General features: G+C 37.8%; 4 protein-coding genes across 4 annotated transcripts; 2 read left to right on the forward strand and 2 right to left on the reverse strand.

Moving 5' to 3' along the window:
* Window positions 1–899: 899 nt before the first annotated feature.
* On the reverse strand, window positions 900–1,550 carry LOC111803763 (putative RING-H2 finger protein ATL36). The gene has a single exon (XM_023688298.1). The coding sequence runs from the start codon at window positions 1,548–1,550 to the stop codon at window positions 900–902; it is 651 nt and encodes a 216-aa protein (XP_023544066.1).
* A 742-nt stretch (window positions 1,551–2,292) lies between these two features.
* LOC111803411 (protein WHAT'S THIS FACTOR 1 homolog) lies at window positions 2,293–4,385 on the forward strand. The gene is made up of 2 exons (XM_023687794.1): window positions 2,293–3,679; window positions 3,819–4,385. Exon 1 carries the CDS (start codon window positions 2,319–2,321, stop codon window positions 3,591–3,593), a length of 1,275 nt encoding a protein of 424 aa, XP_023543562.1. The 5' UTR covers window positions 2,293–2,318; the 3' UTR covers window positions 3,594–3,679; window positions 3,819–4,385.
* Window positions 4,386–7,621: 3,236 nt separating this feature from the next.
* Window positions 7,622–14,351, forward strand: LOC111803413 (lipid phosphate phosphatase delta-like). Its single transcript, XM_023687796.1, has 8 exons — window positions 7,622–8,056; window positions 8,133–8,228; window positions 8,306–8,380; window positions 8,465–8,595; window positions 11,293–11,396; window positions 11,479–11,607; window positions 13,466–13,581; window positions 13,742–14,351. The coding sequence occupies exons 1-8, from the start codon at window positions 7,895–7,897 to the stop codon at window positions 14,147–14,149; spliced, it is 1,221 nt and encodes a 406-aa protein (XP_023543564.1). The 5' UTR covers window positions 7,622–7,894; the 3' UTR covers window positions 14,150–14,351.
* A 3,129-nt stretch (window positions 14,352–17,480) lies between these two features.
* On the reverse strand, window positions 17,481–24,108 carry LOC111803421 (serine/threonine-protein phosphatase PP2A-4 catalytic subunit-like). The gene is made up of 11 exons (XM_023687816.1): window positions 23,819–24,108; window positions 22,841–22,897; window positions 22,162–22,245; window positions 21,490–21,561; window positions 21,264–21,335; window positions 20,897–20,937; window positions 19,707–19,773; window positions 18,529–18,720; window positions 18,319–18,408; window positions 18,106–18,213; window positions 17,481–17,974 (listed from the first exon to the last, which is right to left on the reverse strand). The coding sequence occupies exons 1-11, from the start codon at window positions 23,909–23,911 to the stop codon at window positions 17,909–17,911; spliced, it is 942 nt and encodes a 313-aa protein (XP_023543584.1). The 5' UTR covers window positions 23,912–24,108; the 3' UTR covers window positions 17,481–17,908.
* Window positions 24,109–24,540: the final 432 nt, after the last annotated feature.

Consider the following 24,540-nt stretch of genomic DNA (forward strand, 5'->3'; position numbering starts at 1 on the left):
GAAGTGTATAGAGTTTTATGTACGTGTATGAGTCTTAGGACTGATACAGACTACATACCATGACGTTGCTTTCTTATGCTAGGGTCAGTAGATGGGCACATAGCATAAGAAACCATCACAAGGATGAAGTCTAACGAGAGCTTATGAGTAGGTTGTCTACTGAGTATTTTTATACTCATTCGTGCTATTCTTTGTTTTTACAGATGGAACATAGACCACTATCGATGGGGGGAGCGTGTGGAGCCATGCAGTTGCAAGAGGGACCCATAGATTGAGTCTTTTCCTTTTATGTCGCTTTGAAACTCACATAGTTTTGTAAATGCTTTTGTAACTACTTTTGATGTTGACTCAGCTCGAATATTTTGTACTTTAAACCCATTCTATGCCAATTTTAAATGCACATTTGACTTTCTTGTATTTGCTTATCTCCATTTTACAAAATTGAAAAAGAATTACTGCCCATTTTATCCTTAAGTTCACGTTTTATCCTTAAGTTCACGTAGTAATCTATTAATTTAGCGAAAAACAGTAAATAAATCTTTATAAACTCATTACTTTTAATAAAATAAGATTAATCATTGAAATAAAATTTTAGAAAATTCATAAATTCAATTTGATTTCATATTTTTCCTATGTTTTATAATTCATAAAATGTTTATTTAAGTTTTAACGTTATAATTTGACAAATTTATGGTAAAAATTGAAGGATAAAAATGGACAAATGAATAGAACAGGGCATTGAAACCCTCGATCTGGATCGAGAGGGCGTCGGTGGTTGTACGAGCCGAGCATAGCGGTGCGATGACGGAGGCTGGATAGAGCTTCGTGGTAAAAATAAAAGGATAAAAATGGAGAAAAGAATGTTATTATTATTATTATTAATAGAGTAAAAAAGATTATTATTCTAATTTTGCTCTGCACAAAGGGCAGGAATTAGTGAGTTGAAGCCAGTTGAGGATACAGGATTTATGGAAGACGTGACCGCAGGGGAGTCGCCTCACCTCCGTTTCACCACGGAGCTCATCGCAACAAACGCTGCAATCTCCCGCCTCCTCCGCCCGAAACCCATCAAATTCCTCCCTCATCACCCTCTCCATCACCCACGCCGCCGCCGGTTCTTGTTTCCGAGGGATTTCCAGGTCCAGGTCCACCCAGATCGTCTGGACTAAATCGAGATAGACGATAATGTGGAAGTTCCGATCGTGGTCGCCGGCGGCCAATTCCAGGGCGAATGTGGCGATGTCATCGAAAATGGCGTCGGAGGTGGCGGTGGAGATGTTGAAGGTAGAGAGAAATTGAAGGAGTAAGAAGTGGGAAAGGAACGGCGGGTGTTGAAGGTCTCGGAGAAACAGAGGTAAGAGAGTATCGGAGATTGGGGTTTCGGGGGTTTGTTGGAGGAGTTGGTTGGAGGATCGAGAGACGAATTGGTTGGAATAGGCTAATCGGAGCTCGGCGTATTGCATGGGTTGGGCGTCGGTGGCTACGCCGGTGGTGTTGAGGGGGTGGGTGTGGATGCAATATTGGAGAGACAGAGTGTTGGGGTTAGCCATGGCGGATGGCGGTGTGGAACAGAGAGTTCTGCTTTGGGATTCATTTTATAAGTGAAGAAGATTGGTTTAGTTTTGGAAAATTTTGGGAATTGACCGTTGGGTTACCCATTTGGAAAATTTTTCCACACTTCCAAACTGCTTCCATGGCTGTGGTGTTTATGGAAAAATTTTCTATTTCCAATCCTCCTCTCTCTCCAAACTCAAGCCTCGTATACATTTTTCGTTCCCTTCCGTTCCGTTTTGTAGCTTTGTTGGACCGCTGACAACATTTACGTTCGCCTATCGAAATTGCTTGTGCGAAATCTAGGCTTGTCTGGCCATACATGTTGTTCGTGCGTGTATGTTCAATCGTCTGCGACACAACAACTTTGCATCTCATTATCATCTTAGTTCTTAATAACACGATACATGCATCGTGATGCCCTCCTCTGTCTTCACATGTAGCTTGTAGCTGGTGGGAACTAACTCATTTTAGATAATTAGTTTTTATTTTTATTTTTATTGAGTTAAATTAATAAAATATTTTAACTAAATTAAATTTTATTTATTATTAAATATATTAAAAATAATATGTCTTCAATTTTATTTTTTTAGTTTATTCAACGTAAACTAATGTTTTCTAAGTATAACCTAAAAAAATTTTAAAAAATCTTAAAAACCCATCTTTATAAATCTATGTAATAAATAAATAAATAAATAATTAATTAATTAATTAAAATGAAAGAGCTTCTCTGTCGAGCTGGAACATTGCAAATTCCGGATTCTGAAATGAAGAGCTTCTTCTTTTCCACCCTAATTCTTCCATCGCCATTCCTGAGCCCTAATCCTTTTCTGCACCTTCAATGCCGACGAATTGCGAAGGTTCGCCTCAAATGGGTCAAGAATCGGAGTCTCGATCACATCATCGACACGGAGACCGATTTGAAGGCCGCTTCCCTCCTCAAGGACGCCATTAACCGCTCTTCTACTGGCTTCATCACTGCTAAATCCATCGCCGATTGGCCAAAGCTTCTCGGCCTCACCATCCCTGTTCTTCGATTCATCCGGAGGTATCCAACTCTCTTTCACGAATTTCCTCATTCTCGTTACGCTAATTTGCCTTGCTTTCGTTTGACGGATACCGCGCTGCTTTTAGATCAGCAAGAGAGTAGTATTCACCAAATTCATGAGAGCGACACTGTCGAAAGACTTTGTAGAGTTCTTATGATGATGAAAACTAGGGCTATTCCTCTTCAGTCGTTGCGTCCTTTAGAATGGGATCTAGGTCTCCCGTGTGGTTTTGAGAGGTCATTGATTCCCAAGTATCCCGATCATTTTCGATTAGTGAAGGCCTCGAATGGGGATTGGTGTCTGCGGCTTATGGAATGGCGCGAGGAATTTGCAGTTTCAGCCTTGCAAAGGAGCAATGAGAGCTCTCAATTGGGAGATGCGTATAGGCAATTCAAAAGGGGGCGTACCACATTGGCTTTTCCCATGAGTTTTCCGAGGGGATATGGGGCACAAAAGAAGGTAAAAGCTTGGATGGAAGAGTTTCAGAAGTTACCTTACCTTTCTCCATATGAGAGTTGCAGGCAAATTGACCCCAACAGTGATCTCATGGAGAAACGAGTTGTTGGGGTTCTACATGAGCTTTTGAGCCTCACTCTTCACAAGAAAACTAAAAGAAACTATTTGAGAAGCTTGAGAGAGGAATTGAATCTTCCCCATAAGTTCACTCGAATCTTCACCCGTTATCCCGGAATCTTCTATCTGTCTTTGAAGTGTAAGACCACGACTGTTTCTCTTAGGGAAGGGTATCAGCGAGGAAAGCTAGTGAACCCACATCCCTTGACACGTTTAAGGGAAAAGTTTTATCATGTCATGAAGACTGGTCTCTTTTACCGGGGCAAAGGTGCTGCATTGATAGAAAAGGAGGGCATTCTGCTTAATAATACAGCCGAGGAGATGGTGGAGAATGGTTTGGATGTTGAATCAGATGAGACGGGTGATGATGAATGCTTAGAGGACGAGAACTCGCAGGCAGAGGAATCTGATTCAGATTAATGGAGTCTGATAAGTGGATCCTCCCTTTGCTAGTTGCCAAAAAAGAGGGACAAAAATCAAGCCTCCTATGCATATATATGCGAAATGTGAGTTTACCCTTTTCCTAGTTATTCCTTCATTAGTTTCGTTCATCACTTGTCTTGGAGGAACTTAAAGGATATTAGGGAGCAATTGATTTGATTGCAATCTAGACGGATTGAGTGATATCTTTTGTTTTGCTTGCAGTTTCATTGGCTGATAACTCCATTCGAGGGATCAACATTGTCCCATGCAAAGCAATGCTTTATAGTTTATGCGATAAAGACATAAGCTATAGAGGAAAGAAATGGTTTGTGGTGACAGAGATTTGGAAAGATGGGACTATCCGCTTTCCCGACCCAGGAAAAGAAATGCTGAAGCTTTGCCATGTAAGAAACAGCTTCGTTTTCATACTAAATGACGTTCGAACCAAAACTTGATCCAGCAACAAGTTAAAGAGGACATGGCTGGTAAAGAAATTATATATTTGCTTCTTTAGTTACATAATTTATGACCTTCCTTTGTTTCTGTTATACATGCATTGAAGGCTGAAAATAGTTGTTTGGGGACTTCTCCTCTAGAAGGTTAGACAATGAGAGTCATTTTGTTGGCGTTTCTCTGTTAGAAATCATATCTGGAATTTTATTTGTTAGGTTGTAGACTATGAACAATGTTGAGACAAGCTAAGCTATGCATGATTTTCATGGTGCTTGTGTTGTAAAGCTTATCAAGCTTACATTTATAAATTTCATTCGCCTCAGCCTTTTCGGGTTAGACCGAAGTGTGTTGTCCCTGTTGCATGCATTTAGTGATATGAACCAAGGCATTAATCATGTAAGATAAACTTCAAGGAAGATGTGAAGAAAATGTTGTTCAAATTATCACAATATGTTGCAATTCATGTCACATTAAAGAAGAATCAAACTTCATTTATTCTTAAATGTTTACAAATTTTGGTTAGAGTAATGGTGTTCCTTTATTGTATTTTAAGGTTAGTGGTTAATTATGGTCATAAAGGTTAGTGGTTAATTATGGTCATAAAGTATGAAGGTTACCACTCATGAAATGCCTCATGGAATGTCAAGAATTTTCATTTTATGGCTATATAAAGTCATGTATGTTGTGTTTGTGACGTAGACTTGGAAAATGTAGTAAAAATAGCTTTTGTGCTTTTTTCTCTGCAATTTTATATAGTTTATATTGCATATCTAGAATCATTCAAGCTTGACATGATTGATATTGCTCGTGGAGTGATTTGAATCTCAAACAAGTGTTATTGACTTGAGATATTTGATCAACAAGGTAATCCGAATTTTATTTTCCCTTGAGGTGACATCAAATTGATTTTTGGGATTTTAGCATTTGTGAACTAGGAGTTTGCATATCCAAGTTCCTACGAGGGTTTCTTATCATTTAGTGTATGAGGGTTTTTAGATTCAACTGACCTAAGGTATTCCTTATCATTTAGTGTACTCATAGATAGACCAATTCATATATTTGAACGGTAACCTTTTGTACTATAAAATAGAAGCAGAATATATATATATATATATAAAGAAGAGGTAGGTTCGTTAGGATGCTACTCCAAATGAGAATTTATTGAGGTTATTCGTGAATAAGATAGGAGAATTTATTGAGGTTGTTCGTGGATAAGATAGGATACTAATTGTAAAACGAAGTGGTTTTTCCACTCTAGAATGGGGCATCATAGACCTATATCAAAATTTTAGAAAACGAAGGATCGAGCCGAGCATTAGGGTAAATAGGCTCGAGATTTGGATTTTTTAGAACTCAAAAAATTAGTTTATTATTATTATTATTAATCTTTGAGTCATATAATTGTTGCCATAGCAGAAGCATAAATGAAATTCATGTTTATGGGTTTGTTTGAATCATAGATATTATCTATTATGTCATGGGTATAAATTCGTATTTTAGTATAATTAATTTCTGGCGTGTCATATATATATTAAACATTATTAGTTTGTATTTGTTTTACCAAAATAAATCATAATTAAATAATTACATTTAAAATGTTAATATAATATTAATAATTGTTTAATATGTTTAATTAATTTAAATTTTGTCTTTGCCATAATAGTATATGTTTTTATAACTTTTATTGATAAAATATTAATTAATTAATTAAATGTAAGAAAATAAATTAATGTAATCATAAATTAAATTTAGTATTATTTAATCTATAGGTTAATTAATTAATCAGTTCAGATAAAAATAAGTAAATATTTTTGCATTAAATTACTAACATTGACAATAAAAAAATTTAATTCAATTATTAAAAGATAATTAAATAAGCATAAATTATATACTTTTGAAACTACCTATTGAATTATAGACAGGAATTGGACCTAAAACTAGTGTGTTTGAAATTTGAAATAAGGACTTAGTCACTATTCAAAGCGTTAAAAAGGATCTAGTAGATGGGCCGTATAATCTCGAGAGTGAGTCTTACATACCCTGAGATCGATAATGACACCTAAAAACACTAAAACTTTGTTGGGAGCAGAAAATGCACACCTTTAGAAGAATGTCGTCCATTGGTAGCAATTTAAAGGTGATATGAGCAAATAATTCGAGCCAGAAACAAGATACACGATCTAAGCTTATAAAATGAATAGATAGTTGGATTGAGAACCCGATCTAGAGTGCAAATTCTAGATACATATAATTAATTAACTACTAACTCAATAAATTAATTATTCAATCAAATTATATTTAATATTCTTTTCAGATAAATGAGATTCAGGGACGTGACTGGAAAGTTATGTTAAACTCCATGATCCAGATTTTGAACTTGTTTAAGGTTGTGTTTACTTTTGTGTTGTTTTGTTATTTTATTGTAAAATATATGAAAATTATGGTTTTTTTTTTACTTTTTTTATTTAACTCATATTAAAATATAAACGTTTTCTATTAAAATTAATATGTGTCAATAATAATATTGAGTCTCGTTCTTTAATATAATATACAATATTATATATATATAATTTTATTTTATTTACATATTGTTAAATTTATATTTATATTTTTTAATCTAATTAAAAAAAAAATTATTTTACCTCAATGGAAGGGTCCAAATTAAATTCTAATTTTTGCCCTTTTTTTTCAACTTACCATTTTCTCATAATCACTTAATAACTTCTACAATTTTAACTCATCTAAATTTCTAAACGTTAACATTGTTGCTCTCTCGAATATCTCAACTTTTTAATTGTTGCTTGAAAATAGAGAATTGGGTTGTTGGATGAAAGTCACCAATCGGCTGATTTAGAGAATGATCATGGGTTTATAATCAATGAATACTATCTTCATTGGTATGAGGCCGTTTGGGCAAGCCCAAACAAAGCCATGAGAGCTTATACTCAGGACAATATCATACCATTGTGGAGAGTCGCGTTCATTTAACATAGTATCAGAGCCATGCCCTAAACTTAGTCATGTCAATAGAATCCTCAAATGTCGAACAAAGAACTCCAAAAGAAAAAAGAGTCGAGTCTCGGGCTTCTCGAAGGCGTGGTAAAAAATGACTAAGACTCCAAAAGAAAAGGAGTCGAGCCTCGATTAAGGGGAGACATACTTTGTTCGAGGGGAGATGTTAGATGAAGTCCCACATCGGCTAATTTAGGGAATGAATGGGTTTATAATCAAGTCATGTTCGTTTAACAGGGTTGAAGGAATACTATCTTCATTAGCATAAGGCCTCTTGGGGAAGCTCAAAGCAAAACCACGAGAGCTGTGAGAGTCCGGTTCGTTTAACAGGGTTGAATTATAAACTTTGTTCAGGTTGGTCGAGTCTCAATCCAATCAACTCAAAATTTAGTGTTTGTCCAAATTATTTTCTCCGCCCAACCCAATTCAACTCCGTTCCTAATTTAAATAAATTAACATTTAAGAGTTAAAGTGATTAAATTACTTAAGCGGCAACAAAAATCTCCTTGACTCAAAATTTTTGTTAATCATTGATGAACTATCAATGACGTTCTCAAATTTGTTCCATTCTTCAAATCTTTCCCTTTCATGGAACGATGCTCTCCGCGTGCTGGCACCAAAAGCTACCAGTCAAAATCCCAACGAAGCCTAACCGAAACCCACACCCCACAGCCCTGAAAGATGAGCTGAATGTCTCATTCGTTTCTTCCCCTTTTCGAATTCAGGCGGATTAATCAATTTTACACCAATCCAACCCTACATTCTGTTTCGGCCTTTGATTTCTCTTCGATCCCTCTCGTTTTGGAGGGAGGAAGAAGATCAAAGAAGGAGAAATGGAAAGCGTAGCCGTCTGGCAAACGGTGGGTTTATGTGGGTTACTATCGTGGATTGGTTTAGCTTCCTACATTAACCTAACTCACAAGCTTCGATCCTTGCTGCAACCTTGGGTGGCTCGACATGTTGTTGCAGGCGCTCCTCTTGTTCTTCGAATTCAGGTTTGCGATTTGTTGAAACTGATTATGCTTGTGGTTCATGTTTGGATTCGTTGTTTAAGGGTTTGTGGGTTTGCAGAGATATCAGAATTCGTTCTTCGATGCCCTGTTTTCTGGGTTGTCTTGCATTGTTTCTGTGTCGTTCTACACTGCTTTTCTTCCGCTGTTGTTCTGGGTATGCTTTGAATCTCTCGCTAATCGTTTATCCTTCACTTTGTTGTTCATTGGCTTACTTTTTGGGTGAAATTGTAGAGTGGGCATGGGAAATTGGCTCGGCAAATGACTCTTTTGATGGCGTTTTGTGATTACTTGGGGAATTCCATCAAGGTTACTAGCCTTGTTCTTTTTGGTTTTTCATAACTTTAAGGTTCTTATCCTCTTTTGTCCTTTTTTTTTTTGTGTACTTTGTAGGATGTGGTATCAGCTCCTAGACCCAGTTGCCCACCTGTTAGGAGAATTACTGCCACCAAAGGTGAGGAAGAAAACGCCATGGAATATGGATTGCCTTCTTCTCACACGCTAAATACAGTTTGTTTATCTGGGTATGTGGTTCCTTTCCCTTCATGGTTCATATGCTTGCTATTTCCTTTTTGGTATCATATTGTTGTGTGAGATCCCACATCGGTTGGGGAGGAGAACGAAACGTTCTTTATAAGGGTGTGGAAACCTCTTCCTAGCTGATGCGTTTTAAAACCTTGAAGGGAAGCCTAGAAGGGAAAGCCCAAAGAGGACAATATTTACTAGCGGTGGACTTGGGCTGTTACAAATGGTATCAGAGCTAGACACTGGGCGATGTGGCAGCGAGGAGGCTGAGCCCCGAAGGGGGGGTGGACACGAGACGGTGTGCTAGCAAGGACGTTGGGTCTCGAAGGGTGGATTGGGGGGTCTCACATCGATTGGAGAAGGGAATGAGGGTCAGCGAGGATGTGGGCCCCGAAGGAGGGTGGATTGTGAGATCCCACATCGGTTGGGGAGGAGAACAAAACATTCTTTATAAGGGTGTGGAAACCTCTCCCTAGCAGAAGCGTTTTAAAACCTTGAGGGAAAGTCCAAAGAGGACAATATCTGGTAGTGGTGGACTTGGGCTGTTACAAATGGTACCAAAGCCAGACACCAGGCGATGTGACAACGAGGAGGCTAAGCCTTGAAGAGGGATGGCCACGAGATGGTATGTTAGCAAGGACGCTAGACTCCAAAGGGGGGTGGATTGTGAGATCCCATATGGGTTGGGGAGGAGAGCAAAACATTCTTTATAAGGGTGTGGAAACCTCTCCCTAACAGACGTGTTTTAAAACCTTGAGGGAAAGCCCAAAGGGGACCAAAGAGGACAATATCTGCTAGCGGTGGACTTGGGGGTATTTTTTTTTTTCTCCTCTCAGGGTGCAGTTGCGGTTCATTCTAGGATGTGATGAATCTTTGTTTATAACGGGTTACGAGACTCGAGCCTCGACTTAGATTTTCACGTGGGTGATGCTGATGTTTATAGTGACTTAGTTGCCTTTTCAGCTTTTGTTGAATTTGTGTTCTGTGCTTGTAAATTTGATTGATCTAACTGATGTATATATAATCTTCATTGAGAGTACCAAGTGGATCAGCAACTATAGGTTTGGCTGGGAGACATGGGAAAGATGATTAGCAGAATTATGCCTTCCCTTTCATAGTGTGGATGATTTGGATGGAAGGGGTCTCTTTCTCTTCAATTGAACACAGTTTGGTTAGCTAGGATGCTCCCAAACGTGCTTTAAATGTGAGAATAGTGATATGCATAATTGCAAGCATTGAGAAGTATCGGGACACGAGAAAAAGACAGATAAAACAAAAGGTGCTCGAGCTCCATTGAATCCATTTTCTGAAGGACACACTTCAAGGTTGGAGTGTGAGATCCCACATCGGTTGGAGAGGAGAACAAAACATTCTTTATAAGGGAATGGAAACCTCTCCCTAGCAGACACGTTTTAAAACCTTGACGGGAAGCCTGAAAGGAAAAGTCCAAAGAGGACAATATCTACTAGCGGTGGGCTTGGGCTGTTACAAATGGTATCAGAGGCAGACACTGGACGGTGTGCCAGCGAGGACGCTGAGCCCCAAAGGGGGGTGGACACCGGGTGGTGTGTGAACACTAGGCAGTGTGCCAGTGTGGACGTTGAGCCCCGAAGGGGAGGGGACTGTAAGATCCCACATCAATTGGAGAGGGGAACGAGTGCCAGCGAGGATGTTAAGCCATGAAAGGGGTGGATTGTGAGATCTCACATCGGTTGGAGAGGAGAATAAAACATTATTTATAAGGGTGTGGAAACCTCTCCCTAGCAGACGTGTTTTAAAACCTTGACAGGAAGCTCGAAAAAAAAGCCTAAAAAGGACAATATTTGCTAGCGGTAGGCTTGGACCGTTACATGGGGACTTTTTTGAAGGAGTTCTCATCTCAACCTTATCTCTAGAATCAACAAGTAAAAGACTAACCTTCTTATGAACTTCAACTTTGCAAGTATTCTCAAATGTTGGAGCAAGTAATGGATGTCAAGTGACTCGAGTTCCAAAAAAAAGCTTGAAAGTTATCTCAAATGAACGGGAAATGATCTCAGATACTAGACCCTTCTTAACACAAAAGTTTGAACGGGTTGAAAACAGATCAATATTGTGACACCCCAAGCGCACCACTAGCAAATATTGACCACTGGCAAATATTGTCTGCTTTGGTTCGTTACTATCGCTGACAGCCTCACGGTTTTAAAACGCGTCTACTAGGGAGAGGTTTCCATACCCTTATATGTTTCGTTCCCCTCTCCAACCGATATGGGATCTCACAATCCACCCCCCTTGAGGGTCCAGCGTCCTCATTGGCACACCACCCGGTGTCTAGCTCTAATACCATTTGGAATAGCCTAAGCTCATTGCTAGCAAATATTGTCCGCTTTGGCCCATTACGTATCACCGTCAAACTCACGGTTTTAAAACGCATCTATTAGGGAGAGGTTTCCACACCCTTATAAGAAATGTTTCCTTCTCTTCTCCAACCGATGTATGATCTCACAAACATAGTTTATGAGAGGTTACGTTGGACCGAAAAGTTCCAGCAGCTCATTTTTCTTTGATGCATTTGATCTCATTTTTAATTTTCTTCGTTGTTTTGGACTCTATCCAGTTTAGGATTGCCATAAAATTTCATTCTACAATGTATTGCCTCTTTTCAGCCTATATTATTGTCTTGACAGCTATTCTCCATGAATATAATCGTGCAGATACCTCTTGTATTATATCCTATCTTATACTGAAGATATACATGCCTCCTACCAGTTCGCAGGATTTGCCCTTGTCTGTCTGCTTGTAGGCCTCATTGGCTTGGGTAAGCCTTTGAGTAAAAACTTATGAATTTTATACCTTTCTTGGTCTACTTTTCTGATATGAAAGTTTTCATTCTATGGCAGGGAGAATATACCTGGGCATGCATAGCCCAATTGATGTCATTTTTGGTCTTGTTTTCGGCCTGATGATTCTCTTCTTTTGGTTGAATGTTCATGAATACGTCGACACCTTCATTACCTCGGGCCAAAACGGTATCGTCACTTTTTCACACTTTTGTCGCTATCTTTTCTCGAGTTAAGTTTAGGTTATGTGCAGTATTTTTGGGAGATTGTTCTTCTTCTGAGAAGTAGTATTTGTTATTTTCAATGAATAAGATGCATATTCAATGAGAAAAAGGAATTCAAAACAACAAATTCGCACGAATTAGATAAGGGTTTCCACAATATTTGTCACAAACAATCCGTCACATCACACTTGGGCTGTAATAGCTCAAGCTCACCGCTAACAGATATTGTCCTATTTGAAGCTTCCCTTTCGAAATTCCTCTTAGGGTTTTGAAAACGTGTCTGCTTGGGAGAGGTTTCCACACCCTTATAAGGAATGTTTCACTCCCCCTCTCTAGTAGATGCGTTTTAAAACATTGAGGGGAAGCCCAAAAGGAAAAGCCCAGAGAGGACAATATTTGTTAACGGTGGGGTTAGGCTATGATAAATGGTATCAGAGTCAGTCACCAGGCGGTGTGCCAGTGAGGACACGGGCTTCCAAAGGGATTGGTTGTGAGATTCCATTTCAGTTGAAGAGCGGAACAAAGTATTCCTGGTAAGGGTGTGAAAACCTCTCCATATAGCGGTGAGCTTGAGCGGTTACAATTAATCAACGATGTTGAGTTTATATCAGATTCGAAATTAGACACTGCTGTAGAAGCTTATAATATGTCCTGGTAATATGTCCTCAAGTGACTATGAACCAATAGTTATTGTTAGGAATCATGAATCTCCACAATGGTATAATATTGTCCACTTTGAGCATAAGCTCTCATTGATTTGCTTTTGGTTTCCCCAAAAGGCCTCATACCAAAGGAGATAGTGTTTCTTACTTATAAACCCATGATCTTCCTCTTAATTAGCGAATGTGGGATTACTCCTTTCAATAATCCCCAACGATCCTCCCTTCGAACAAAGTACACCATAGAGCCTCTCCTGAAGCCTATATAGCCTTCGAACAACCTCCTCTTATTCGAGGCTCGACTCCTTTCTCTGGAGCCCTCGCACATAATACACCATTTGTTCGACACTTAAGTCACTTTTGACTACACCTTCGAGCCTCACAACTTCTTTGTTCGATATTTGAGGATTCTATAGACATGGCTAAGTTAAGGGTACGACTCTAATACCATGTTAGGAATCACGAGCCTCCACAATGGTATGATATTATCTACTTTGAGCATAACCTCTCATGGCTTTGCGTTTTCCCAAAAGGTCTCGTACTAATGGAGATAGTGTTTCTTAGTTATAAACCCATGATCTTCCTCTTAATTAGCTAACGTGGGATTACTCCTTTCAATAATCCTCAACAATCCTCCCTTCGAACAAAGTACACCATAGAGCCTCTCCTGAAGCCTATATAGCCCTTGAACAACCTCCTCTTAATCGAGGCTCGACTCCTTTCTCTAGAGCCCTCAAACATAGTACACCATTTGTTCGACACTTAAGTCACTTTTGACTACACCTTCGAGCCTCACAACTTCTTTATTCGATATTCGAGGATTCTATAGACATAGCTTAGTTAAGGGTATGGCTCTAATACCATGTTAGGAATCACGAACATCCACAATGGTATGATATTGTCTACTTTGAGCATAACCTCTCATGGTTTTGCGTTTTCCCAAAAAGTCTCGTACCAATGGAGATAGTGTTTCTTACTTATAAACTCATGATCTTCCTCTTAATTAACCAACGTGGGATTACTCCTTTCAATATTCCTCAACAGTTATTAGGTGTAATCCACCATCCCTGTTCGGGGACGTTAAAATATTACTAATGGATCATGTTCTGCTGTTTTTTTTTTTTTGTTGCTAATCTGTTTGTTGAATGCAATATCTGGGTGCAGTTACATATTTCTGGGGTGCCTTAAGCATTCTATTGCTCTTTGCTTATCCTACTCCTGAGTTCCCTACTCCAAGCTATGAATTCCACACGGCTTTTGATGGCGTTGCGTTTGGAATTGTAAGCAACATTTCTTTCAAAGTGCAGTAATTATAATATAATTGATGAATGTTCTGTGTTTTATTGGTATCGTTTTGAAGGATTATACTGTCAAAAGCTCCCTGTTCTTTAGATGTTTGGTTAAATCCTTCAAATATATAAGAGAAATTCTGTTCTACAGATATCAGGGGTACAGCAAACATACCATCAGTTTCACCATGAAGCCGTTGCGCGTATCTTTACTCCGCAACTCCCATTTGCGACGTTTGTTGGTCGGATGCTTGTCGGTTTACCGACCATATTAACGGTGAAGTTTTGTAGCAAAGCTTTGGCTAAATGGATCCTTCCCATTGTTTCAAACACCTTGGGTATGCCCATAACATCAACCAGCTATATCCCAATGCTAAAATCATCCTCAATTGGTAAGGTGGATGGGAGCAAACAACGTGGTCCTCTGCATAAGCTGTTCTTCTTCTCGAGCCAGGACTCGTTTGACGTCGACACGGGTATTAGGTTCGTTCAATATGCTGGCCTTGCTTGGTCTGTTGTTGATCTTGTTCCTTCTCTTTTCTCTTATCTGAACTTGTGATTTGTTAGCTACAATCAGTTCATCACGTTTAACCCAATTGAATCCTGAGTTCTCTGTAGATCAGATGTCCTTGTGTTGTGGGCATTATTTTGTAAATGAGGGCATTTTTATGGCCTTAATTGGCGACTATTATATGAGAAACTAACTCCGGAAATGGGTTGTATACTGAGAAATTGAGGAAAAGATAATTCCTTTACGAGCATTAGTAGTTAATCAGATCTCATATCGATTGTAGAGGGGAATGAAACATTTCTTATAAGGGTGTGGAAACCTCTCCCCAGTAGATACATTTTAAAATCGTGAGACTGACGGCGATACGTAACCGAGCCGAAGCGGACAAAATCTCTTATGGTGAGGTTGGATTATTACAAATGGGATCAGAGTTAGGTACTGGGCGGTGTGTCAACGAGGACGCTGGGTTTCTAAGGGGTGAATTGTGAGATCTCATATCGATTGGCAACGAGGACGTTGAGTTTCTAAGGGGTGAATTGTGAGATCTCATATCGATTGGAGAGAGGTACGTAACATTTTTTATAAGGGTGTGGAAACTTCTTCCTGATATGCGCATTTTAAAATTGTGAGACTGACGATGGTATGTAACAGACTAAAACGGACCATATTTGCTAGCGGTAAGGTTGGGTTGTTACATTAACGTTTTCAAATTGCAATTACGCATGAACCAACTAATAATTAACGATCACAAAGTGACTGATTTCATGAGTTCAAAAACAAAAAGTAGTAAGAGGTGGATAAGTAATTTTCCTATTGTTTGCTCGTGATGACGTTCCTGTTCCAATGTCTGTTGGTCATCGTTTTCGGCATCTCCTTTTCCATCATGTCCCACGTTATTGGTCAAGTTATCCCTCCATTGGTTCTGTTCGTTGGAAGTTTTGATGAAGTGAGTATTATCTCCACCTATGACACTCAGAAGTTTTGATGAAGCAAAATGACACACAAGTTGGAGAAGATGACCATATAGTTAATGTTTAGTTTCTTGGCCATTCATTTTTTAACGAATTTGAAGCTTCTTAGAGTCTGTTCTACGAGCCATTTTCACTAGTTTTATTCTTTTGATTTAATGTAGGACATATCGAGGAATTTTAGAGAATTTGAAATTCTTGAAGACCCGAAACAAGCTCGAAAAGTCGACAAATAAGTAATTACATAGAGCAAGTGTTAAGAAATACTTTAGGAGTTGATTAAGACTATGGGCAAATGATTAGAAATCATGTTTAGAAGCCTAGTTAAGCTAATTTATGGTAGCTAAGTCTAGAAAACTTGATAGTTTACGATTTAGCACAGTACTTAGTTTTACAATTTTCGTCGTGTATAATTGTGAAATCTGATAGAGTTAATATGCTTATAAGTTTTCTAGCATGTCTTAGTTGATGTATACAAGCATGTCGTATGTTTATATATGTTGATAAATGTATGATTTAGGGTTTGGGAACCCATTTATGCCAGGTTATGCTCTTGAACAATACTATGTGCTCTAGAATATATTTCATGAATATATTAAACAAGGTACCTGTTCTACGTTATTATGGTCCTTAAATCTAGTTTTGGATTCCACGAAACATTGAGTTGAACGGTATCTTGTAGGGACTATTAGGGCGCAACCCTATTCGTAAACTAGCTAAGAGGGGATTAGAGTCTACTTGATACAGAGATTTCAGCTATCACTCATAAATAATCCCAAGAGTTATAGAAAGTATACTACTGAGGTAGCTACCGTTGTACTTGGTGGGAAATTGTAACCTTTTATAGTTCTAACTTGAGAGGGTATTCAAACAGGTAGTTTATTGTTTCTACTTGAAAAGGTCATGCAACAAGCATTTCACTGTTTATGACAGAAAAGGTGATGCAACAATTTATTGTCTTATCTTGAAAAGGCAATATGATAGGTAGTTTACTACTCCTGAGGCAGGTAGTTTACTGTTCTGACTTGAGGAGGGTGTACAAACAAATTGTTTATTGTTTTCGTTGAAAAAGGCGATGCAACAATTAGTTTACTGATCTTAGGAACAGGTAGTTGGTGCCCGACATCGCTACGGTGAATCTTCTGGTTAAAGCTCAACAGGCAGTCATGTGTGCAGTACCGTTACTACTTTAAGAGCGGAGGGCTTCTCCATACTGGTAAGATTTAACCTAGGCCCTTTCCATGGGCCATAATGACTTGCAGCACAATTAGCATGAGGTTGATGATGGACCTAAGAAAATGTAAAGTATAGAGCCTGTCTATCTCAGAGCTCTTCATAAGGGTCACGAATTTCATAGCCCATCGTAAGGGTCATGTATCTTAGAGCCCTTCACAAGAGCAACGAATCTCAGAGCCCACCGTGAGGGTTATGTATCTTAGAGTCCTTCATAAGGGCCATGTATTTCAAAGCCTATCAAAAGGGCCATGTATCTTAGAGCCCGACACAAGAGTCGTACTTCAGAGCTCGTTACAAGAGCTAGGTAAAATAGAGCTTACCATAGAACCTTATAAGTATACACTCCTAGAGTAGAAGTGTATAGAGTTGTATGCATAAGCCTTATAGGGCAAGAATAGACTAGAGAAAACTTAATGGTTAACGATTATAGTTGAGTGTATGTGACGACTTGTGATTCGAGGTATCAAAAATCAGGTAGTTACATTGAGTCCACTTCCTCCCTTCCGTCCAAGGTTGTGTTTGGATCCATTTTTCTAGTGATAAGGTTGTGAATGAGGCAACATGTTATTGTTTCTCTAGTCTGGAACTAATTAGAGGGGCATTTTTCGAACAATGATCCACCTCCCTTTTAGTATTAACAATTGTTAAATATTTTATACCCTTAAGAACCTTGCCAAATGTTCGGAAGTTCCGCTATTCAATCCTTTTCCTTCTTCTTGTTGTATATCTCGTTCATACACATCTTCCTTTTGTTTCTCGAACCTATAGTGAGTTACAGACAGAGTTCGAAAAGGTCAAATCTTAGATGATTCCATCATACATGATTGAGTTGCGAAAACTTCTAGATAAGTATCCCACACCTGAACTGAATTCTTTCTGATTAAAGTTCTACTTTTGGTGAACACATTAGGTCGTGATATGGAATCTATACTACATCAAGGACAAAGTTGAAAGCCTAGAAACCGTCTCATCAACCTTGAAATTTATCTATAAACTACTTGATTCTTAACATCATGAGTTGCTACTGCATAACAACCCCTTCAATGTCAATACATTGGGTTAATATTAAACGTCTATTGTCCCAAGCATACTACACAATATTGTAAAACATCTTCCATCCATTCTCGGACTAACAACAAGAGTCATCATTGTGAATCAGACAAAAGAAACTCATCTGCGTAAAAATACGATTCATACTGAAACTTCTTGAAACAAAAAGTAAGAATTCCAATAACTTCAATAGTTTTTTTTTTTTCCAAACACAACAGGAACTAGTATACGAACTAACTTACACCTAGCAGATGAAAAAACACCAGCACTATAATTTACCACAACAGATGTAACAAAATTAAACTACCTTGAAATATTATGGAGCAAGTGGTGGCCGCAAATGGCCGAAGGGGCGAAAGAAAGTTGAATAACTTTGTATCTCGAGGATGTCTTGATCTTCAAATACAAATCAGAAGGTTTTCTATATAAAAAAGTTTTAGTTCGCAGGCAAAACCACCAATGCATGGCAGCATAAGTCACAGGATCTCTCTGACTACAACGATGCACAAACCATTATGGTATACAGGGGAAGGATTCAACTTAGCTGGCTGCTTCATAAGAAGTAGTCTGGTGTTCTACGCGTGACGTCGGGTTCTCCTCTTCTGGGTGCTGGCTCAAACTGATAGAGAAAAACCATGCAGAGAATAGAGCTAATCAATCAGCTATGGATACTTATACTATTGCAGGAAATAAAGCAAAGATGAGTATTGTTTGTGAATTCTCATGGTTGTGCAAGTTTGAGAAAGAGACCTGGATAAATGTATGACTCCTGCAGTCATCAACTTCTAAAATTGAAGCCATGTTCCCACAACGATAACAATAGTTAGGCGCACTGAAAATAGTAACCACCTTTTGTTCCTGTTCAAACAAAAGAGAGTCATCATACCAGAAACTTTTAAATCCATAAAACAAGATTAGAATAAGAGATTTATAGGTTGAGAAAATATTAAACAAACATATTACATGAGCCCAGTTAAACCCATCCATGACCAGTTGATGAGCTCTAGCTATCAACTTTAAATTATTCATGTGATTGAATTGTTCAGATATGTCCTGCAAAGTAGGATATGAAACGTCAGATTGAAAACCCCTTAATTTTTCATTCTATATCAGCATAAGAATCAAAGGGCAAGTGTGAAATAACAAAAACCTCGATGCACGGTTCGAAATTACCTGGCCAAATGTATACCCAGCACCCCGAGGTGAAATGCCCCAGCCACATCGGTCATCTGGATCAGACCATAATAAGTCACACATTGGACCTTCATGTGGAACCTCTTGAACACGGTCAAAGTTTCGAATGTTATCAAGGGTTTCAATGGATGGGGACAGCCCACCATGTAGGCAAAATATTTCGGACTCAACCTGAAAGGAAAAACAAAAGCCAATAAATAAAACAATTGCATCAATATAATTTTTTTTTTAGGAGAAAAGGTTATGTTAAGAGGTTGCTTGATAATAATCAATAAGAGGCTGCTTGATAATAATCAATAAGAGGAGGCTGCTTGATAATAATCAATAAGAGGAGGCTGCTTGATAACAATCAATAAGAGGCTTCCAGATAATAGTTTTGCCAGTTTTCTGCTATTACAAGATTGTTATGAAGTTGCTTGATAATAATCAATAAGAGGTTGCCTGATAATAATTTTTTTTAGGATAAAAAGTAATGTTAAGAGGCTGCTTGATAATAATTTTGTCAGTTTTCTGCTATTAAAAGTTATGTTAGATTACTAATAATTTGTTTGTTTTATGATCCAATTACTAAAGTGCTTGTAATATTGTAACCAAAATTTTAAAACTAAATGGCTATAGCAATAGTATTTTTCAAAAGGAAACATAACATAGCAATTTATTTTAAAAAAAATGGATGACACGGTCATTCCAAAACGAATCAACCCACCAAAAATAAACCATAATAAAGGAAAAAAATAAATATAAAAAGAGTTCCAGACGTTGAGGATGAGAAACAGACACCAAAAAGGAGGTTAAGCCTAACCGCAGTCTACACCTCCCCAAAGATTCTCCTAATTCCTTCAAAGCCAAGTGTTCCACAAAAAGGCAAGGAAACACCACCTCCACTAATATCAAGCGCAACATTTATACCAGCCAAAGCACATGGAAGGTCACCCAAAAAGAAATCCTAAATCAAAGACGCAAAATTCTCCATAGCATATGATCTATCAGGCTCACTGTAAACTAAATTTATTTCATACTATGTCCTTCAATCACATAAAATATACAATGTATGAAAGGCACCCAAAAAAACAAGGCATGATATGTTGGTTCAAGGAGGTAAATTGTTTAATAAAAGCAATCATTAACAATGATGCTGAAAAAAAAAGATCACTAACCAAGGCAGTCAAAGGAAAATAATCAAAAAGATCTGTAAATGTCTTCCATACATTAGCATTGCCATACCTACAAGTACAAAGAAAAAGACATCATGCCAAACATAATCTCAAATCACATAATGGAATTAAACTTTACCAACAAACTGTGACAAAGTAAAGATTTTACCATAGATAGATAACAAAATGAAGTAATATAATCATTTACCAAAGAAAAAACATATAACCATGAATCTTTTCATCATTTGCAAAGAAAGCTTTTATGCAGTGAATTGCCATATGATGCCCCATCAAAGACGCTTCCTAAAATTTTCCATCTTTTTGGAGTTAGTCACTCATCAGATTACCACAAATAACTTGGTGCATTTGGTTTGTGATCTGAAATCATAAATTTCAAAACCAGAGATTTAATGAAAACAGAGTTGTATGTGAGGAGGTGCTCCTAAGTTCACCTTTCTGGGAGAACAAACTTTCGTGCCATGCTATTCATTAGATTCTTGATTGGGTTGGAGAGGTAGTCTGACAAGGTCCCAGAGGTGGTGAGATTTATTGTCTCCTTGTGGGCATCAGGTAACTATGTCTTTTTGTAATTATGATTTTAGTTTGATGTTGGATTGGAGTCTCTTATTGTAGGCTGCATTTTGGGACTCCCTTATGTTAAACTTATTTTTGTATGCCCCTGTATACTCTTTCAATATTTCAATGAAAGTTTGGTTTCTTACCAAGAAAAAAAAATGAGCATTGTAGCAGATTTTGAAACTTGATCTTAATTTAAAAAATTGTTCAAATATGTTTAAACCATAAATGGTTCTAGTTACCAAGTAAACATTAGGTTAAATCTCAATTGTTACCAACTACTTAATGAACATGTAAAAAACACTTCCAAATGGTCATATAATTTGTAAATATTATATTATACATATTTTAATTAAACAAAATCCAAATTGCATACCAAACCAAGTCCATTATTTCAACCTAGTTATTGTACAAGGTTACCAGATTCATCGATCTAAGACATTGTTAGTTTCTTACATTGCACCCAGTGTTTTGTCATTGATTTCTTTTATCCAACGCTAATAAATTTCAGCACAAGAATTAAACATCAGTGGATATACTAACCCTACAGTCACATATTGATCATACAGATTATCCCCCAAAATTTAAGACAGAGAAAGAGAGACAGAAAAACTCACTTCCTTAAACATTCGTCATAAAAGCCATAAACCTGAGTGATCTGAGAACCAAAAAGGAGAGAAGATGAAATTAAATGAAACAATTCCCCAAAACAAGACACGATGGAGTGCAAAAAGAAATACAATTACGCACAGCCATTATTCATTCTAGAATGAACTCATGAAGTAGTCAAATGGAAGAAAACTTCAAAGCAGAAAGCAGCTAGATTATTTTTGCTCTACCTCGCTCCACTCCCAATCCCAACTTTCTGGATCAAGCATCAATTTAAAATTACAGTATTGGCACTTGGGAAAAAAAAGAAGGAAACTGTGTGCATCGTTTGTTCAAACATGCATCCTGAACCCAAATATAGTGTAAAAATCATACCTGACGACTCTCATGATTCCCTCGTAGAATGGTAATTCGGTGAGGATAACGAACCTTCAGAGCCACTAATAACTGGAGTATGGTAGACAACCATAAATATTAGCTCAAATATATCATCCAGCCAAAATCTACAAGTCTTACATTATGCATGATTGGTATGGAGTATATGGATGCCTTGACAGAATGATGAATAGGAAAATCAAATAAATTGGTATCATGCACTTACCGTGACAGTTTCAACAGAATAATATCCCCGGTCCACATAATCTCCCATAAACAGATAATTGGTGTCCGGACACTGTCACAATATTACGTAAGTATAGATTCAAACCTGATGCAGAGGACGCTCAAAAGAAATCAACTCACAAAACATCATCCATAAGTAGAAAAGTAACAATAATTTTGAAGGGCAATCTATTTCCCTTTCTAATTATGAAAGGCAATCTATTTCCCTTTTTACCCTTATTTTCACCAAAAAAAGAACACATTATTAATTCGACGTTTAAATTAGTTCCTAAACTTCAATTATAGTTCCTAAATAATCAAATGTTCTATTTTAGTCCCTCAATTTTCAAATGCTTTGGTTTAGCCCAGGCCCAGGTAACCATTTGAAGTTAAACCCATGGAAGAAAGAAGTATCCTTCTGCCAGAGTAGGTCAAAACACTCCTTTGGAACTCTAAATTTATTAGAAATGTGTAACCTTTTCAATCAAGTGGATGAAATTCTTAGGTTTTTGTTCAAGTAAGCTACTTTTCACAATGTTTTCTTTTTGAAGCTTCCCTTGTCTCTCAGGACAGTGACATATATATTATCTTCACTCCTTTTTTCAGCAGGGCAAAAAAAAAAAGTTCTTTCTTGAAATAAAATTAATGAATATTCATATAGCATAACTTGTACCTTCCCTCCAATTTGGAAAAGTTCTGCAAGGTCATGAAATTGCCCGTGAATATCTCCGCATATTGTTACTGGACTCTTCACAGGCTGAGTGAGGACAAAAAGAAAAAAAGAAAAGAATTCCATGTAACATGTACAAAGAAGCACAAGAAGTCTGATATAGCAATCATGAAAAATAAATAATTATGTGCTACTCCTGCAATTTAAAATTGAAAGGAAATTTGAAATGCTAGTTTTTTACTATAAGCTCAACTCCAATTCATTTATTTTCAGATTAAAAAGAGTTGTATTAATAATAAGCATAATAAAAGGGAGGGGGGACTGCCTGTCCTCCCTGACCAAATGGTCACAATATTTTGAACCAAACGAAGTTTGGTTCTCAAAGACAAAAAGTAATAAAATGAAGAATAGATAGCACAATATCTTGCTCCACATGAATCGGTTATGAATTTACATTCTAACATCTTAAAACTGAAACGATAAGAAAGAATGACGATGATCAATCACAAGCATGCACGATATAATTGTAATAAACAATAGAGACAGAACTTGTTAACATGAAGAACCTCTAATCTCAAGATGTATATCTTCCACTAGTAAAAGAACCCAAAATCAAGAGATATTCCCAAAATAAAAACTTAGATGGGTCAAATAAAAAGGTCTGAAGGCACAAATATAATACCTGTACATTGCTCTCTTCCATTAGAACCTCTTTGGCTTTGTCACACAATGCCCTAACCTATATAAACAAAGGAATCATGTTACTTTTACTTCAAAATGTGTCATAGAGTCAAACTCACCCAACTTAGGCCTAGCAGAAGGTACAAAACTATGTAAAAGTCAGTCAAAGCTCATAGGTCGAACAAAAGGATCGCAACATCCTGTGGACCTATACTATGGCATCCCTATGGAACTCCCTTCATCATCAATTTTGTAATTACACCGTGCAATTATTCTCGCCTAGGGGAGCGACTTTTTATAATCTTCTACGATTTGTGAAGGATTTCATATCCTCCTATATAATGTACTATCTAGAGAGTAACAAATGGAATTTGCATTCCAAGAATAAGAAGGAAATCATGAAATAAAGGCAATACAGATATCAGGATTCATTAAGGGCTCATAAACACAGCAGAAACTCATTTCTAAATGAAATTGAAAGATACAAGAGTAAGAAAATAATGCTGTTCGTTGCCCTTCCAGATCCCCATGTTGAAAGTGGCATAATACCGATATGAAAAAAGTGCTGCTTCAAGGTTCAAACACAGCGAAATCAACAACTCCATTTTTCATTTCAACAACATAAACCAGCAATTTACGGTAACAAGATCCACTCACACCATTCTACCTAAATCATTGCTGAGAATCCAAAAAACAGTAAACAAAAAAATTCCCATCCAATCAAATAGCCGTCTCCCAGTTTTCCATTTTCCATCCACAAGATTCAATCACCATCTTCTACTAAAGGCACCCAATCAAATAGGCAAGATAAGATCGCCCGCCCAATAAATTACAATCAGAAAAAATGGGAGAGATAGAACCATAGATTCAACATTCAAAGGCTCCCATCTTCCACAATTTCTTTTAGGTCAAGAAACAAGAATCACCCAAATCGGAGCCACACGGAAACTAGAACAAAACGATCAATCGAAAAACGAACCTGTTGCTCGGAGAGCGGCTTGCACTGCATGAGCTGCGAGATCTGCTCGTCGAGGCTGCTGTTGGCCTCGGACAACATCGAATCCGTGCCCATACCTGCACCCGATTGAGGCGGCCAAGGTCTGAAGGTTCAGAGAGAAGGCCCGGGCGGAGCGTGAGACTCCACTGCGGCGGCGGGCAGTGGGCAGAGAGAGGAGGAGAGGATTGAAGAGAGAGAGAGGGAGAGATGGGGATGCGCGTGAAAGAGAGAGCGAGTGTGGAATTGAGATTGAATTATAGAAACCAGCAAATGCCGATGTGTGAGTGAATGGCGATGGATTATTGGATTGAGTGGAGGGAATTAAATTATTAAAAAAAAAAAAAAAAAAATTATTAAAATTAAAACTAAATCTAAAGGTAATTGATTTTATTCCGCTGTGGGAGCCTCCATGGGAGCTCAGATGTTGATGACCAACAAGGACACGCCACGTCATTACTCTTGATCACACACCTAAGTCTCGGTTAAGAACGATGATGATCTATGTTTCACACCGCACATGATTCCATGGATAGTTTTATTTATGATCGAGAGTGTGATGCATTAGAAAATGTGAGATCCCATGTCGATTGGAGAGAAGAACGTTGCATTTTTTATAAGGATGTGGAAACCTCCCCCAGTAGACGCGTTTTAAAACCGTGAGGCTGACGATGATATGTAATGGGTGGATAATACCTACTAACGGT

Source organism: Cucurbita pepo, chromosome LG10, assembly GCF_002806865.2.
Source record: "Cucurbita pepo subsp. pepo cultivar mu-cu-16 chromosome LG10, ASM280686v2, whole genome shotgun sequence".
Classification (NCBI taxonomy): Eukaryota; Viridiplantae; Streptophyta; class Magnoliopsida; order Cucurbitales; family Cucurbitaceae; genus Cucurbita; species Cucurbita pepo.

What these genes read in the sequence shown, in the direction of transcription:
- LOC111803763 (XM_023688298.1), bottom strand. Translation starts at nt 1,550, where the DNA reads ATGGCTAACCCCAACACTCTGTCTCTCCAATATTGCATCCACACCCAC.
- LOC111803411 (XM_023687794.1), top strand. Translation starts at nt 2,319, where the DNA reads ATGAAGAGCTTCTTCTTTTCCACCCTAATTCTTCCATCGCCATTCCTG.
- LOC111803413 (XM_023687796.1), top strand. Translation starts at nt 7,895, where the DNA reads ATGGAAAGCGTAGCCGTCTGGCAAACGGTGGGTTTATGTGGGTTACTA. An exon ending in TTCTTCCGCTGTTGTTCTGG is followed by an intron (nt 8,229 to 8,305) that starts GTATGCTTTGAA and finishes GTGAAATTGTAG; the next exon opens with AGTGGGCATGGGAAATTGGC. An exon ending in CATTACCTCGGGCCAAAACG is followed by an intron (nt 11,608 to 13,465) that starts GTATCGTCACTT and finishes ATCTGGGTGCAG; the next exon opens with TTACATATTTCTGGGGTGCC.
- LOC111803421 (XM_023687816.1), bottom strand. Translation starts at nt 23,911, where the DNA reads ATGGGCACGGATTCGATGTTGTCCGAGGCCAACAGCAGCCTCGACGAG. An exon ending in TTTTCCAAATTGGAGGGAAG is followed by an intron (nt 21,562 to 22,161) that starts GTACAAGTTATG and finishes ATATTGTGACAG; the next exon opens with TGTCCGGACACCAATTATCT. An exon ending in GGAGTCATACATTTATCCAG is followed by an intron (nt 17,975 to 18,105) that starts GTCTCTTTCTCA and finishes TTTCTCTATCAG; the next exon opens with TTTGAGCCAGCACCCAGAAG.